This window comes from Sinocyclocheilus grahami, unplaced genomic scaffold (assembly GCF_001515645.1).
Source record: "Sinocyclocheilus grahami isolate Dianchi unplaced genomic scaffold, SAMN03320097.WGS_v1.1 scaffold2307.1, whole genome shotgun sequence".
Classification (NCBI taxonomy): domain Eukaryota; kingdom Metazoa; phylum Chordata; class Actinopteri; order Cypriniformes; family Cyprinidae; genus Sinocyclocheilus; species Sinocyclocheilus grahami.
The window spans coordinates 16,675-32,655 of NW_015507486.1; the positions used below are offsets into that span (position 1 = coordinate 16,675).

The following is a 15,981-nucleotide window of genomic DNA, read 5'->3' on the forward strand; positions in this document are numbered from 1 at the left end:
CTCTCAAAAACACATTGATCACATGTGTACGGTTTCTCTCTAGTGTGGATGTTCATGTGTACCTTAAGGGCTGATGAGTAGATGAGTATTATCAGCACAGGTATGCCTACCTGCTAGGCATCATTGCCAGAAGCACCTCTGCCGGTGCCGTTGGACCAGCTGTGGAGTCATCAGCCGGGAGCCACCCTTCACTAATGTTTCACCACTTTAATCCTGGAACATCTCAGGGTGGTGGAGCAGCGACAGGGACGTCTCCCTGCCACCCCCTGGTCCTAGGATCCCTGTTTGCCCCATGTTCTGTCCCTTCTACGGAGCCACAGCCTTTTCTAAAGCTACTTTTTGTAATGTCTCTTCAATGATTGAATCATCTAACAATAATGATTTAAATCAGGGGTGTCCAAGCTATGGCCTGCTATCACTCCTGAGGCCGCCCGCGAGGGATTTTTAAAAATGATATGAATCTACAGAGGTGGGCAAACTATGGTCGTTTTCATGCAGCCCGTGAGGCAGTTAGTACTCTTTTAGCGCTCGTTAAGAATACTTATTGAAATGAAGTACCTACTCATCGAGTATACGGTTTTGGACGCAGCCTTTGTATTTGTCATTGAATCATTCATTCAAGAGATTTGTTCAAAAACCTTGATTCACCCAGTAATGAAACAAGTGAAGAATACGAGATGTGAAAGGAGCGGCATATATACACACACACAGGCATGTCTACTCTTTGTTGAAACAGAAGTAATGTATTAAGCGTAGAGGAGAGAAAATGGACGTAAAGTATCGATCTCATCAGGCTAGTATTGACCCGATACCAGTATTAACGTTCATATCGATACTATCAATATTAGGATCAATCTGCCCACCGCTAGAAGAAGAAGAAGGGTTGCTAATGTAGACAAACTCATTCAATCTCAGTCATGTGTGGATTAAAATATTGTTTATTAGGCAAATAAAATCTTTATTGAGAAATTTAAAAGCCCAAAAAGCAATTATGATACAGGTATTTCATAGCTTTTAGATATTTTATTAAAATTTATATTTTATTTATATTAGATATTTACTTTATAAAATTAATTTTTCCAGATCAATCAGCAGACAATAAAAGTTGTTGATAAAATATAAAAAGTAAAGATAACAATGTATTAATAAAAAAGGTAACCTTTAATCAATAATTACATTTAATCAGCATTTAATCAACAAAAACAAAAACAAGCTAAGTAAAAGTGAAAACTAATGGATCTCTCTCTCCTACTGACTTACAAATAGGGATGGATATCTGTAAGGTTTTAATCTTCTTACAATCCTGCTTATTAAACATACTGAACATAATATGAAACAATTGAACATAATATGAAACCAATAAGAAAGCACAATGATAACATTTATATCATGAAGCAAAATTATATACAGGAATAAAACTTTGTGACATTGTTCTTTGGGGAGAAACTCCATCTTTGAGTTGAATCTAATAGTTTTGGATATTCACTGTGAAAACTTTAGATAATGTTTTTTTTATCTAAATGTATCTATCTATTTAATGTCTTTATCATATTGCTTGTGTAACTTTAGCCTCCTTGTTAGTGAGTCCGCCTCCCATGCCGGAGACCCGGGTTCGAGACCCGGTACATTGGTGCCGTGACCCGGATGGGAGTGAGGTTTAGGGGGAGGGTGTAACGGCGGCCGCGAGTAGGTGCTGTGCAGGTAAACCTCACTCCCCTGATCTCAAGAGAAGTGCTAGTGGCTGCAATCTTTAGCCTCCTTGTTAGTGCGTCCGCCTCCCATGCCGGAGACCCGGTACATTGGTGCCGTGACCCGGATGGGAGTGAAGATTAGGGGGAGGGTGTAACGGAGGCCAGCGAGTAGGTGCTGTGCAGGTAAACCTCACTCCCCTGATCTCAAGAGACATGCTAGTGGCTGCAATCTTTAGCCTCCTTGTTAGTGCATCTGCCTCCCATGCTGGAGATCTGGGTTCGAAACCCACTTGGAAACAAGAACGAGGTGTGTCGGTGAGGACCCGGGAGAGAGGGATTACACTTGTACAGACAGATTTATCCAGCTGATATTTCACTGCTTGATGCATTATTGTGTCACATTTGGTGATGATGCGAATCAGACCTGAAAATGCTGGATCTGAAGATGATCTACTTACTGTGAATGTTTTTTGTATGACTGTGTAGAGAAGATGAATGACTGAAACACTTCCGACATGCAGTGCAATGATACGGTTTCTCTCCAGTGTGGATCATCTCATGTTTTTTCAGATTTCCTGAATTACTGAATCTCTTCCCACACTGATCACATGTGTACGGTTTCTCTCCAGTGTGGATCCTCTCGTGTGTTTTCAGATTTGCTGAATCACTGAATCTCTTTTCACAGTGTGAACACTTGTATGGTTTTTCTCCAGTGTGAATCCTCTCATGCACTTTTAAACAGTTTGCTGTAGTAAAAGTCTTCTCACACTCAAAGCACATGTACTCTCTCACACCAGTATGAATTTTCTGATGTTCTTTCAAACTTTGTAGACGTGAAAAACTCTTTCCACACAAATGACATGAATGTGGTTTCTCCTTTGTATGAACTCTCAGGTGCTGCTTCAGGTATGAAGCTCTCAAAAATGTTTTGTCACATTGATCACATGTGTACGGTTTCTCTCTAGTGTGGATGTTCATGTGTACCTTAAGGGCTGATGAGTATGAGTAACTCTTTCCACACTTATCACAAGTGAATGGTTTCACTCCAGTATGAACTCTCATGTGTGTCTTAAGGTATCCTTTTATTGTGAAACTCTTCCCGCACTGATCACATGTGAACGGTTTCTCTCCAGTGTGGATCATCTCGTGTGTTTTCAGATGTCCTGATTCTCTGAATCTCTTGTCACAGTGTGAACACTTGTAAGGTTTCTCTCCAGTGTGGATCCTCTGATGAAGTTTTAAACACTTTGCTGTAGTAAAAGTCTTCTCACACTCAAAGCACATGTACTCTCTCACACCAGTATGTATTTTCTGATGTATTTTCAAATGTTGTAGTAATGAAAAACTCTTTCCACACAAATGACATGAATGTGGCTTCTCCTTTGTATGAACTCTCAGATGCTGCTTCAGGACTGAAGCCCACAAAAATGTTTTCCCGCATTGATCACATGTGTACAGTTTCTCTCTAGTGTGGATGTTCATGTGTACCTTAAGGTGTGATGATTGTGAGAAACTCTTTCCACACTGATCACAAGTGTACAGTTTCTCTCCAGAATGAACTCTCATGTGAAGCTCAAGATGATGTTTGTATGCGAAACTCTTTCCACACTGAGTGCAGGTGAAAGATTTCTTGGTTCTTCTTTTCTTTAAATCTTTCTGTTTGGGTTTTTCTCCACTTATGACATGATTTTTCTCCTCAGATTCACTCAATTCTTCTTTCTCCTCATTATCTTCAATCAAGTCTGACACAAAAGTAAAAACAGTACATTTGTCAGTAACTCGTAATAAAAACAGAAAAGTGAAAGGACATAATAAAGTGAAAGGACATAAAAATGAACCCTGATATAACAGCGGAAAGTAGACAATTGCATTACAAAATTATACATCCCTGAAACTTTCCATGAATGAGGTACACTGATCTACAAATTATTAGTTTTAAAATATTGTAGGCACAAACCTCATGTTTCTATAGGGAGAAACCGATATTAGTGGTCGACCGATATTGGTTTTTTGACAGCCGAAACCGATGCCGATATCTTGGAAAGCAGGGTGGCCGGTGGCCGATATAATTGTATTTATTTTAATTAATATTTAAGACATTTGAAATCATTTGAAAATGGATTTAAAAAAAAATTGTAAAATAATCATACTTATGACAAAGTATTTTTCACAAATAAATATTTAATAAAAATATAATTTAAAAGGAAGTAAACTGTAAACAACAGAGCCCTCAGTATTCTGGGAAGTTTGTGTGCATTGGGAATAATATTTTTTCAAATAAAGCCAAGGTAACACTCATTTTACATACAGCACACAGTGAACATGACATGCATATGACAGTGGGCAAATGCATAAAGCGCAGCATAATCTGAAATCGCGAATTTAAAGGGGTCATATGATGCTGCTAAAAAGAACATTATTTTGTGTATTTGGTGTAATGAAATGTGTTTATGCGGTTTAAGGTTCAAAACACATTATTTTCCACAAAAACATTAAAACCCATTATAAACGAGGCATTTGTAGCATCCAGTGGGGACATGATTACGGATTATAATGACTTACACTGTCTTTTTACGAGTTGCGTTGCATCGCGCCACGTAAACATAAAACCATGTCTGCATTTGTGATCGGAGATATGACAAACAACAAGTGCTACTCTACACTGCTCAAAACTCGCGTTTGAATCATCAGCGGCAAATTCTTTAAATATGTTAACGTACTTACAGTCTGTGAGTCAGAACAGCCGGCATGTAAGCATAAACATCTGCTTACTGCACACATCTGAATATTTGGGTTGAAGTGTTCTGGAACAGTGTTGTAAATACAACTTAACCACTGATTTCTAGCCGTGTCTAGATAACTGATCGGATCTGCCTTTCCCCGCGCAACATTTAAATAATTCTGCGGTGCAAAGTCGTGGGACATTTTACAAATCAAAATAAATGTACGAGTCTCATTAGCACTGTTCTTCCAACAGATCGTGAGAGAGGGGGCGGCGTTTTGTGTGAGGTCGTCCCGCGAATGCAGATACGATGGCTGGATTGCGTTTACATTACACTGAGATCCGATCACAATGCGTCCTCAACTACCTCTGGACCAGGACACGCTGATCGGATAACATTCCGATCAGAAGCGCGTTTACACTTGTCTTTTCAATGTGTATGTGGACAACATCCAGATACAGGTCGCATGTTAATGCCAAGAGTAAACACAGCCTTAGTTCAGATTGGGGGAACTGGAATGTTTAATAATTTATTTTATTATGAAAATTACTTTTGTATTGAAATTTGCATAGATTTTTGTTTGTATATGCTGTCAATTATAGTTCTTAGAAAGAAAATCATTATCGGCAGATATTCGGCACACTTCCAAAAAATCGGAAATTGGAATCGGCCAAGACAATTGCAATCGGTGCATCTCTAGAACTGGTTTATGCTGGGACCAAACTATCCCACTCTTTTGCTGCAAGCCCCCAGATATCAACTAAAAAATGGCGGGCCCCACAACTACCAAAGTCTGTGGGCCCAGCTCGTCTTCCTCCTCCTGTGAGAGCTCTCCGGCCCCTGCCACAACGCCAGGGCCCAAACCCTCCATCTGCTGTAGGTGAACCAAAAACAACTGATAGCAGCTCTCAGTGATATGTGTCGGGTCCCCGCTATAATAGCAGCAACATTCACAAATGTTTACAGAACAAGCGGGAACCCAGTGTGCCTGTAGTTTTCTCTATTTCTGTTTTATCACATGATAGAAAGTCTAAGGCCTTCTCAAGCCGTATGGCTGACTCATCTAATCTGCGGCCTGTTATGCATCAAACTAATATTGCTGTTGAGACAAAATGCAATGCCATCAAGTTAGCATTTTTAAATATTCGCCCACTAAAAAATAAATCATTTCTAATCAATGACTTAGTGTGGAGCAAGTTTTCAAGGAACATCACTTAATGCTAAACTCTTGCAAGGACCAGACCTCACCAGCTCACTCATTGGAGTAGTGACAAAATTCAGAAAGGAACCAGCAGATATAGAATCAATGTTTCATCAAGAAAAGGTGCCAGCCGACGATGTTGATTTGTTAAGGTTTCTTTGGTGGCCTGATGGAGACTTAAATCAAGATCCAGTTGACTTTAGAATACTAGTACACCTCTTTGGAGTAACGACTTCTCCTGGCTGCACAAACTTTGCTCTTAGAAAATGTGCAGAAAACCATAAAGAGCAGTTCAGCAAGGAAGCAGTGGATACAGTCCTACATTCCTTTTGAATGAATGATGCATATATATAGTGCTTTATTGTGTATTGTTGTACACCCAAAGCGCTTTACAATCAAATGGGAGTAGAGGAGGGAGAGTCATAGAGCCAATCAAGTGGATGGGGATTATTAGGAGGCCATGATTGACAAAGGCCAGGGGGCAATTTGGCCAAGACACCGGGGTTACACCCCTACTCTTTACGAGGAGTGCCATGGGATTTTTAATGACCACAGAGAGTCAGGAACTCGGTTTAACGTCTCATCCGAAAGACGGATGTTGATGATTGTCTTGTTTCAGTTGCTTCTACTGAAAATGCACTAACCTTGTATCAGGAGCTTGTCACCATATGTGCCAAGGGTGGCTTTAACCTCACAAAATGGATGAGCAATAGACGTCAAGTGCTAGATGTAATACCGGAAGATCAAAGAGCAAAGACCATGAAAGGCTTGAGTATGGAGCGGGATTCTCCATCAATTGAGAGAGTATTGGTGGTGAAGTGGTGTATTTAGTCCGATGCATTCAAGTTTAAGATTGTAATTAAAGAAAGACCTCTGACCAGAAGAGGAATACTATCCATAATCAGTTCCATCTATGATCCCTTAGGAACTGTGAGTCCTGTGGTATTGTCCGCTAAGAAAATCTTGCAAGAATTCTGCAAAGGAAATCTGGGGTGGGATGATGTTCTCCCTGAATTGGTTGTTCAAAAATGGACCAGCTGGCTGCAAGAACTCACCATCTGGAAAACTTTAAACATGCAAGATTTAAAACCTCCAAAGTTTGGGGATGTCACTACCGCACAGTTGCATAATTTTTCAGATGTGAGCAAGGACGGATATGGAACTGTGACATATTTGCTGTAACATAATGCACATTCTCAAGCATATTGTGCTTTTATCATTGCTGCTACCATGCCAAGTCGTATGGCTTGTGAGACCTTGAGGATTTCTGTCACCCGGTTGGCTCCAAATATTCAAAATCGGGAAGTCTCATTCTTAATATACTTGAGAACAGAAACACTCCGTCCAAAAGACAGAATCTTTGAGCTCCAGATGTAATTATTTCTTCCATAGCACACCTCACAGTGGAGATACGTAGACTCAGCAAGCAATCCAGCTGAAGTTGCTTCAAGAGGATCGGCTGTCAGTGCATTCCTTGAGAACAAAACATGGACATCAGGTCCTGCCTTTCTTCTTTGTCCTGAAAGTGAGTGGCCTAACAGTCTCACTGACCTCGAAAAGTTTGAAGTAAGTGACCCTGAGGTCAAGAAAGGCATAGAGACTAATTCCATACAGCTCAAAGAAGAGGATGATGTAATTGCACGTTTAATTCATATTTTTTCTTCTTGGTTCCGTCTGAAAAAAGCAGTGACTTGGATTTTGAGATTTAACAATCTATTCTTGTCTCTTAGTCAGAAGAGGAAACAACTGAGCTTCGCTCTTGATGATTCTGGTTTGACTGTACAACAAGATGGTTCTTTGGAAAGGGAAAGGGAGACTTTCAAAGATCAACTTGAACAACCTTACCTCTCAACAGGAGAACTTAAAACAGCTGAACTGGAGATTATTCGATTCTCTCAAGAAAAGATGCTTCCTGATGAGCTTGCTAGCCTAAAAAGAGGTGAAAGTGTAAAGAAGAGTAGCCATATCTATGGACTTTGTCCCATTCTTGTAGATGTTTTGAGGGTTGAAGGACGATTAAGTAGGGCATCTATGCCTGAAGAATCCAAACATTCAGCTGGCGAAGGAAGTACAACCTCTGCTGGGCCTTTTTCACAATAGAGTTATCGTTTTCAATGTTTATTTAGGCTTTGATTTGAACGAAAACAGCGTATCCGTGTGGTGCGGCTGACACAGAACAGTATACGCAGTTTGCATCCAGCGGATACTCTCCAAAATGGCGCTACGGTGACAAGCAGGAGATGCGGAGGAGTCAAATTGTTGAATAAAGTCGTTCTCTCGTAGTTTTCTCGTAGCTTCATAATGTTATGGTTGAACCTCTGATGGCAGATGGACTATTCTGATAATGTCTTTCAAACTTTCCTGGGCCTTGACAGTGCTATTTACTTAGCAGTCAATGGGACAGTCACAAGCCTCCCGGTTTTCATCCAAAAATATCTTAAATTGTGTTCCAAATACGAACTAAGCTTTTACGGGTTTGGAACGACATGGGGGTAATTGATTAATGACAAAATGTTCATTTTGGGGTGGAGTAACCCTTTAATACAGTTTGGGTACCAGACATGACTTGATGTTAATGGGTTTTGTTTTGGGTATCGACTACCCTGCTGACTATTTGTTCGGACACCAGACAAAATAGATATTTTCTGACAGGATCTGGCATCCGGGACTGGATCTTAACTATCTGGCGTGGAGACTCAATCTAACACACATTTTGTTGAAAAAAAGTACCCAGTTCATAGAAAGTGTCCCTTATTATTTTATGCTTCAGCAAATTTATTCAACAGCTCTAAAGACTTTTCAAATTACAACAAACACAATATAAAACTATCTGAAACTTTATAACTTTATAACAAGAATAAAGACCAACCTGTTAGTTCTTCAGTATCTTCAGTGTGTTTGATTCTGCAGGGCTCTGGATCTCTCATCTTCTCTCTGTCCTCTTTAATAAACTCAGTCTCTGCAGATTTCAGCTCTTCCTGATGATTAGATGCTCGTCTTCACTTGTGAACTGATGGAGATATTCCAGCTGAATTTCTGTGTGGAAAAGCAGATTTGCCAAAATAAACAATAAATCAAAGAGGCATTAAGTGTTGTCTCTTTGTAAATCATTACATTACTATATTATATTACAGTGGTGAACCGTGACTCTTGAACCTTGGCCCTTTCCCTCTACCCTCGTCGGTGGAAATAGTAAACTACCAGCCTAGCTTACAGTGTCTTCTTCTCAAAGTCACCTTTGACAGTTCCACCTCTGAAACAAGAGACTATTCCAGCCTTAATGCGGTCACATACCGGACGAGAAGCGCAGTGCTGCTCTCCACCACGTCTTTAAAATTCACACACATTGTTTTCTATGAGTGCACGCACACCGGTGATGGTCCGCGGATCCCAGCTGCTACTCTGGGCGCTGTTCAAAATCCTGCCGCACCACAGAGCGCCACTCACATAGTTTTCCATTCAAATGCATTGTAATATTTGTCCCAAATTATTGTTAAATGGTTAGTTCACCCAAAAATGAAAATTAGCCTGTGTTTTACTCACCCTCGAAGCATCCTAGGTGTATATGACTCTCTTCTTTCAGACGAATCCAGTCGGAGTTTTATTAAAAATTGTCTTTGATCTTTCAAGCTGTTTCATTGCACTCAGCGGGTGTTGCATGCATCAGTCCAAAAGAAGTTAAATAAAAATCGGCCATCCATAAAGAAAAAAGTGTCTCACAATTTCGATATAAGCCAAGAGGAGACTGGTTTGCTAAAGTAAGTAAACTTTGCTTCCTTTGATCCTGTTAACAAACGTTGGTTTTCACGAGACTCACTGGCGCATGCGCAATGCTGACCTCATAAGTCATGCTCCCGGAACTGCTTCTGTGTACAACTGCTGGCGCAAGCTAGATTAAAGTGATTATTACATTTTGAATATGGATATTTTTCTTACAAAAACGCATGGATTCGCTACAGGAGGCCTTTGTTCACCCCCCGGAGCCGTGTGAGACACTTTTATTTATGGATGGGCGCTTTTTATTTAACTTCTTTTGGACTGATGCATGCAACACCCACTGACTGTAATGATAGAGCTTGAAAGATCAAATACAATTTTAAATATAACTCCGACTGGATTCGTCTGAAAGAAGCAAGTCATATACACCTAGGATGCCTCGGGGGTGAGAAAAACGCAGCCTAATTTTCATTTTTGGGTGAACTTTAATGTACAGTTGAGGTCAAAAGTTTACACACTCCTTTCAAAATCTGCAAAATGTTAGGCTATTTTTCAAACATAAGAGAGATCATACAAAATGCGTGATATTTTTTATTTAGTACTGACCTGAATAAGGTATTTCACATAAAAGATGTTTGCATAAAGTCCAAAAGGGAAAATAAAAAAAAATAAAAAGTTTACACCCCCTTGATTCTTAATACTGTGTTGTTACCTGAATGATATTTAGATAAAAAAAAAACATGCATTAAGAGCCGGGGGTGAAAACTTTTTGATTTTGAATCAGGGCAAATTTTACTTTTTTTGTCTTCTGGGAAACATGTAACTATCTTCTGTAGCTTCTGAAGGGCAGTATTAAATGAAAAAGAAAATAGATATATAGGCATGCAGTCATTGTTGGAAAGGGTTCAAATAGACAAAAATACTGGAAAACCAAAGAATTTGTGGCACCTGATGGATTTTTCGGTCCCACTTTATATCAGGTGGCCTTAACAACTATGTACTTACATTTAAATTAATAATTTAGGACAATGCGCTTATTGTGTACATACATGTTTTTACATTGTACTTATATTTTAAGTAAAAAATTAAATATATTTACAATACAATTAAATACAATTACATCTGTAATTAATTTCTGTAATTACATTTATAATTACACTGTTGATCCATCCCTTACACCTTAACCTACCCTTAAACCTACGCATACCACCAAACCTGTCCCTAACCTTACCTCACACCTCAATAGCAGCAAAAGTGTTTTGCAATACAATATGAACACAGTAAGTACACTGTACTTATTTGTTTTATGTAAGTACATAGTCATTAAGGCCACTTAATATAAAGTTGGACCAAAAAAATAAACCAGCTGTGAATTATTCAGGTAACATCACAGTATTAATAAACACGAACGGGGTCATTTTTATAAATTCAACTATTATTTTCTTTTGTGGACTATATTTATGTGAAATATCTTATTCAGGTCAGTACTAAAAAAACAATGACATGCATTTTGTATGATTTTGCATTTTGTATCAGTCTGCTGTCAAATCTGCAAAGGCTAATTATTTTTCTGATTTAGTTAAAAACAAAAAACATTCTACTTCTAAAGTTCTGTTTTCAGTTATTAATTCTGTTTTTCAGTTGTTAATCATTCTGTTAATACAGTGCATGTTGCATCCGATGCTCTATGTGAAAGCTTCTTAAGAAACTTCATTAGCCACATTTCCACTGTTGGGCCAAAAGCGAGCGTGCTAGTGCGTGCCAGGGCCAGTCGCGTTTCAACGGTCACTTCCGGGGCTTGATCGTGCCTCGTCGGTGCTTCTTCTGGGCCCTTGCTAATATTAAACCATCTTTTTGTCCTTATGACATTATACACCCTAACTATTTTTAATTAATTGCTGAGACTGTCGGGCCAGGTTTGGTGTCTTTTTCCGATAAGTGCCTTTTAACTGGCTCTGTTCCTGCTACTCTTAAAGTAGCTACTGTCACTGCACTTCTCAAGAAGCCTTCACTGGATCCTTAACTTCCGTTCCATTTCTGTTTTGCCATTTATCTCAAAGGTTTTAGAAACCTTTGTGTTCATTGTGTTTGACCAACTGCAGTTCTTTCTAAATCGTAACTGTACTCCTGAAATTTTTCAATCTGGTTTCAAATCTGCTCATAGTACTGAAACGGCTCTTCTCAGAGTGTTAAATTATATATTTTTAGCTACCGACTCTGGTGATTCTGTGGTCCTGGTTCTTTTAGATTTATCAGCAGCATTTGATACGGTGGACCACTCTATTCTGATATCAGACTTAAAAGTTCCGGTCCTTAAAGGGGTCATTGGATGCCCATTTTCCACAAGTTGATATTATTCTTTAGGGTCTTAATGAAAAGTCTATAACATACTTTGGTTAAAATTTCTCAATGGTAGTGTAAAAAATACCCTTTTTACCTTGTCAAAATCAGCTCTGCAGAAATCAACCCGTTTTTTGCATGTTGCTTTAAATGCTAATGAGCTCTGCTGACCCCGCCCCTCTCTTCTGTGGGGTGACGAACCGTGCTCTGAGAGACTGTTTACTTTAGCCGCATTTAGCCGCGAAACTTGCTAACTAGCACGTTATTAGAAACAGTGATTGCAAAGATTCATAAAAAAACCCTTATACTTACTCACTATCGTGGGAGCAGCCTTCGTCCGTATGACGTCACACAGACAAGTGATTTGAAAAAGGGGATATTATTTTTAGGGATTAAATAAAAACCACTGGGGGGATTTTTATCATTATAGGGTAGATGTGTACACACGCTGCCAACACACATTTATGTTCAAACAACATGTAAAAGTGAAATTAGCATCCTATGACCCCTTTAAGTGGTTTCAGTCATTTTTATCTGACAGAATTTTTTTTGTCAAACTAGGTAGCTTCTCTTCCTCTGTTGCTCATCTCACCTGTGGCCTCCCTCAAGGCTCGATATTGGGGTCCCTTTTTTCCCTGTACATGCTTCCTCTGGGTTCCATTCTAAGAAGGCATGGGGTGTCTTTTAGGGCTGCCACTAACGACTATCGATTAATCTCTCGACTAATTTATCGATTAATCTATCGACTAATTTATTGATTAATCTAAACGATTAATTTCCCACAAAAAAAATCAACAATTTTACTTAAGAATATTTTATTAAATTATATTTCATTAAACCAAATGAAATCCAAAAGTAAAAAAGTGCAACATAAATGCAAGAAGCAAGTGTCCATCTCATAGTCCAAATCACTGAAATCAAAGTTCAGTATTATAGTGTAAGAATTACAACATATCCACGTGTTCTAGTCTACTAATAATACAATTATAATCAAAAAACACTTTTTAAAGGAGTAGTTACCAGAAATATTATTTACCAGAATTTATTTAGGAGAAAAATATAAATGTGCTGTATTTCTGAAATTATTATTATTATTTTTTTAAATAAAATCAATTAATTGGAGATGCTTTTGATTATTAAAATTTAATGGAACCATTCAAATGGAATCCAGAAAATATTGGAAAACAGAATTTGGTAAAGATAAAATTGTAAAACTCAATTAATTAGACAGGCCTTTTGATTAATAAAATTTAATTTAACCATTAAAACAGAGTATAGAATAATGAAAATTTGGAAATAAAATGGATTTCAAAGGGCCCTATAATTATAATAAAAAAAAATTGTGGTAATAAAAATAGATGTAAGTGAACAATAGCCTTTAAACTTACTTCAAATACATATACAATAGCAATGAGGCAATAATAATTCATTCAAATAAAGTATCAAAAGCAAGAAATCATAAGGTTTTATTGAACAAAATTGTTAAAATACATAATGTATTATAAACAATTGAGCTAATGTACATTACGCATGACAACAAAAGCCTGCAGGGGGCGCCAACGGCCTGATGATTATTTTTACACATTACTGTGCGATCTAATACTTGATTAATATTGACCAAGCACCATTTAATTCAAATGTCCACTTAATCTTTAATATTTGGCCATTTCTTTACGACAGAAATGCTATTGCCATTGTAATTGAATGAATATGTGGACATCAAAACGTGTAAACTCAGAGTGAGGGTTTGAGCTTTTATTTTGAAACCGTGATGTATTCTCCTGTGTTTGCGTAGATTTATAAATGATTAACCTTACACATCTGATGAAATGGCGCACGCTGCGTTCCCAGATTAAGTTTCACTTTCACCACATAAAGCCGGCAAATGTGGTGTTTACATGAACTAATCATACGAGTTTATGATCTGAACCCAGAGTCTCCGCATCAGTAGGAAAGCGATAAAACGGATCTTCCATCTGAAGACTTGTGTTGCACCACAGGAACTATGATGTCACTTTGTAGGCAAAAACCCGGAACTATAGAACTACAATGTCACTTTGTAGGCAAAAACGGAGGGGTTAAAACGCACGCAATTTGCTAAAGCTTGCCGCAAAGCCCCAGCAAAAGTAACTACCATGAATGTGTTCAGGGGAAATAGCAAGGAGATATTTTAATTATTTATTAATAAATAAGTCTGTGTCGCAAGGATGAAGTTGCCGAACCTGACTCGCCATCTCCTCATAAGACGTGCCTTTAGAGAGAAGTTTTGTGAAGCGCTCCTGTTCAAGACCAAGACGGCAGAAAGCGCATCATGTTTGTTTTCTTTATTTTACAAAAGCACAAAGTTTTGTTGATATTGTGAGCGCACACAAATAAAAATTGATCCTTTACAGTTCCGAACAATGGATTATTCTTACCTTTATGGGTAAAAATGATGGAGTATTTTAAGTTGTTTCCACTGATCTATAGATTTTATTTTAGGCAGGTCGTGATGATTTGAGAAGGCTAAATTGATCAAACATAGGCTCGCTGTCTGCCGCCGGCCGCTTGGTCGTTACTTTAAAAAAACAAAAACTTATATTTAACGAACACAAAATGCTCCAAACGTTTTTCTAAATTAGCTTCATAAAAAAACTAAACGAAACATAATCACTTTGCCATTACATACAAAACTGAACTATTTAAATAGCTGAAACAGTAGTACAAGCTGTTTTGGGAGAAGGGGGGAAAAGATGGGCTCGGGCCGGTGATTCTGATGAGCTGTCGGACACGGGCCGGGCTAGGGCCTATATTTGAGGCCTATGCAGTGCTTCAGTCCAGACTGACTTAATGCAGGTGACCTTTAATGAACGGACAAACATTAGACACAATATGACTGTTTTTAACAGTTGAACGAAGGGCATTTCTGGAGTAAAAGTCTCTTTCTGCACTGACCACACACGTGTTATTTAAGTAAATCACTCCAGTGCTGTTCATACGAGGAGCTGACATTTACCTCACATTCCTGCTGCCCTCAAACCTAATTACACAAAATAATCCATGCACGACACCAAAAAGCAACTACTAGATGCAGCGCTTCAGTCCAGACTGACTTAATGCAGGTGACCTTTAATGAACGGACAAACATTAGACACAATATGACATTTCTGGAGTAAAAGTCTCTTTCTGCACTGACCACACACGTGTTATTTAAGTAAATCACTCCAGTGCTGTTCATACGAGGAGCTGACATTTACCTCACATTCCTGCTGCCCTCAAACCTAATTACACAAAATAATCCATGCACGACACCAAAAAGCAACTACTAGAGAGGAAAGAGAAGAAAAAGAGGACTCCCACTCACTGTACAAATCTCAGTCACTCTTCTTCTTCTTGAAATTTTATTGCCGGTTGACAAACAACAAAATGGTGTATTTCCGCCACCAACTGGTATGGAGTGTGGATCCAAATGACTTGCTTTAAAGGAACTGAAAAATAAAACTATGGCATTCATTCCTTGAGTTATTTTGTCAAATATATCTCGGTGTAAATTGCATTTGTATTTTTTGCGCTAGAATCCTTCTTTCAGTCTCGTATTTCTGACAGTACAGTGTAACATGTTCCACTGTTTCTTCTTGTCTACAAAATTCACACCTTCCCGTATCATGTTTACCCATTTTATAAAGTGCACTATTTAGTCTTGTGTGTCCAAATCTCATCCTCGATATTACTATCTCATCTCTCCTGGCACTTCTCATCTCGCCCGCTTTCCTTTGAATTCTGTAAAACCACCGACCTTTCTTCTCCTTATCCCGTTAATGCCGTTGTTTTTAGCTGCTTCTTTATCTGCAGTTTCATGTCCTTGGACACCAATATGTGCCGGCACCCATATAAATACCACTGTACTCCCCATCATTTGACTTCTATATAACGTTTGCATTATTTCCATTAAAATGTCTGGCCTACATCATTTTGGAAAACAATAAAGGGCTCAGTATACGTCCTTGAGGAACTCCATTTTCGATCACAAACTTTTCTGAGTAACTGTTTCCTATTCTCACTTTTATTGCTCTTCCTGGTAAAAAATCTATACATTTGACCTTCGATACCTAACTAACATAATTTGATTAGCACCCCTTCTCTCCACATCACGTCGTATGCTTTCTCTATAACCAAGAAGACTACTACACTACACGCTCTCTATTTATTAGTGCTTTTCTCGTTTCGTGTTCGAAACACACAGCCGGATCCATTGTGTTTCTCAGTTTTGTGCTGCTCTCCACTGCTTGACCAACCGAGATGTCCTTATCTTTGTCAGTATCATCACTTC

General features: G+C 38.5%; 1 protein-coding gene across 1 annotated transcript in view; it reads right to left on the bottom strand.

The window, feature by feature from the left end:
* The window catches only part of LOC107574683 (zinc finger protein 271-like), a 9,228-nt gene extending 686 nt beyond the window's left edge, over positions 1-8,542 (bottom strand). The window contains exons 1-3 of the mRNA XM_016261119.1: positions 8,485-8,542; positions 3,174-3,433; positions 2,200-2,837 (exon numbers count right to left, since the gene is read on the bottom strand). Coding sequence (XP_016116605.1) covers positions 2,200-2,837; positions 3,174-3,433; positions 8,485-8,542 — 956 coding nt within the window. The remainder of the gene's footprint in view (positions 1-2,199; positions 2,838-3,173; positions 3,434-8,484) is intronic.
* Between the last annotated feature and the right edge of the window lie 7,439 nt (positions 8,543-15,981).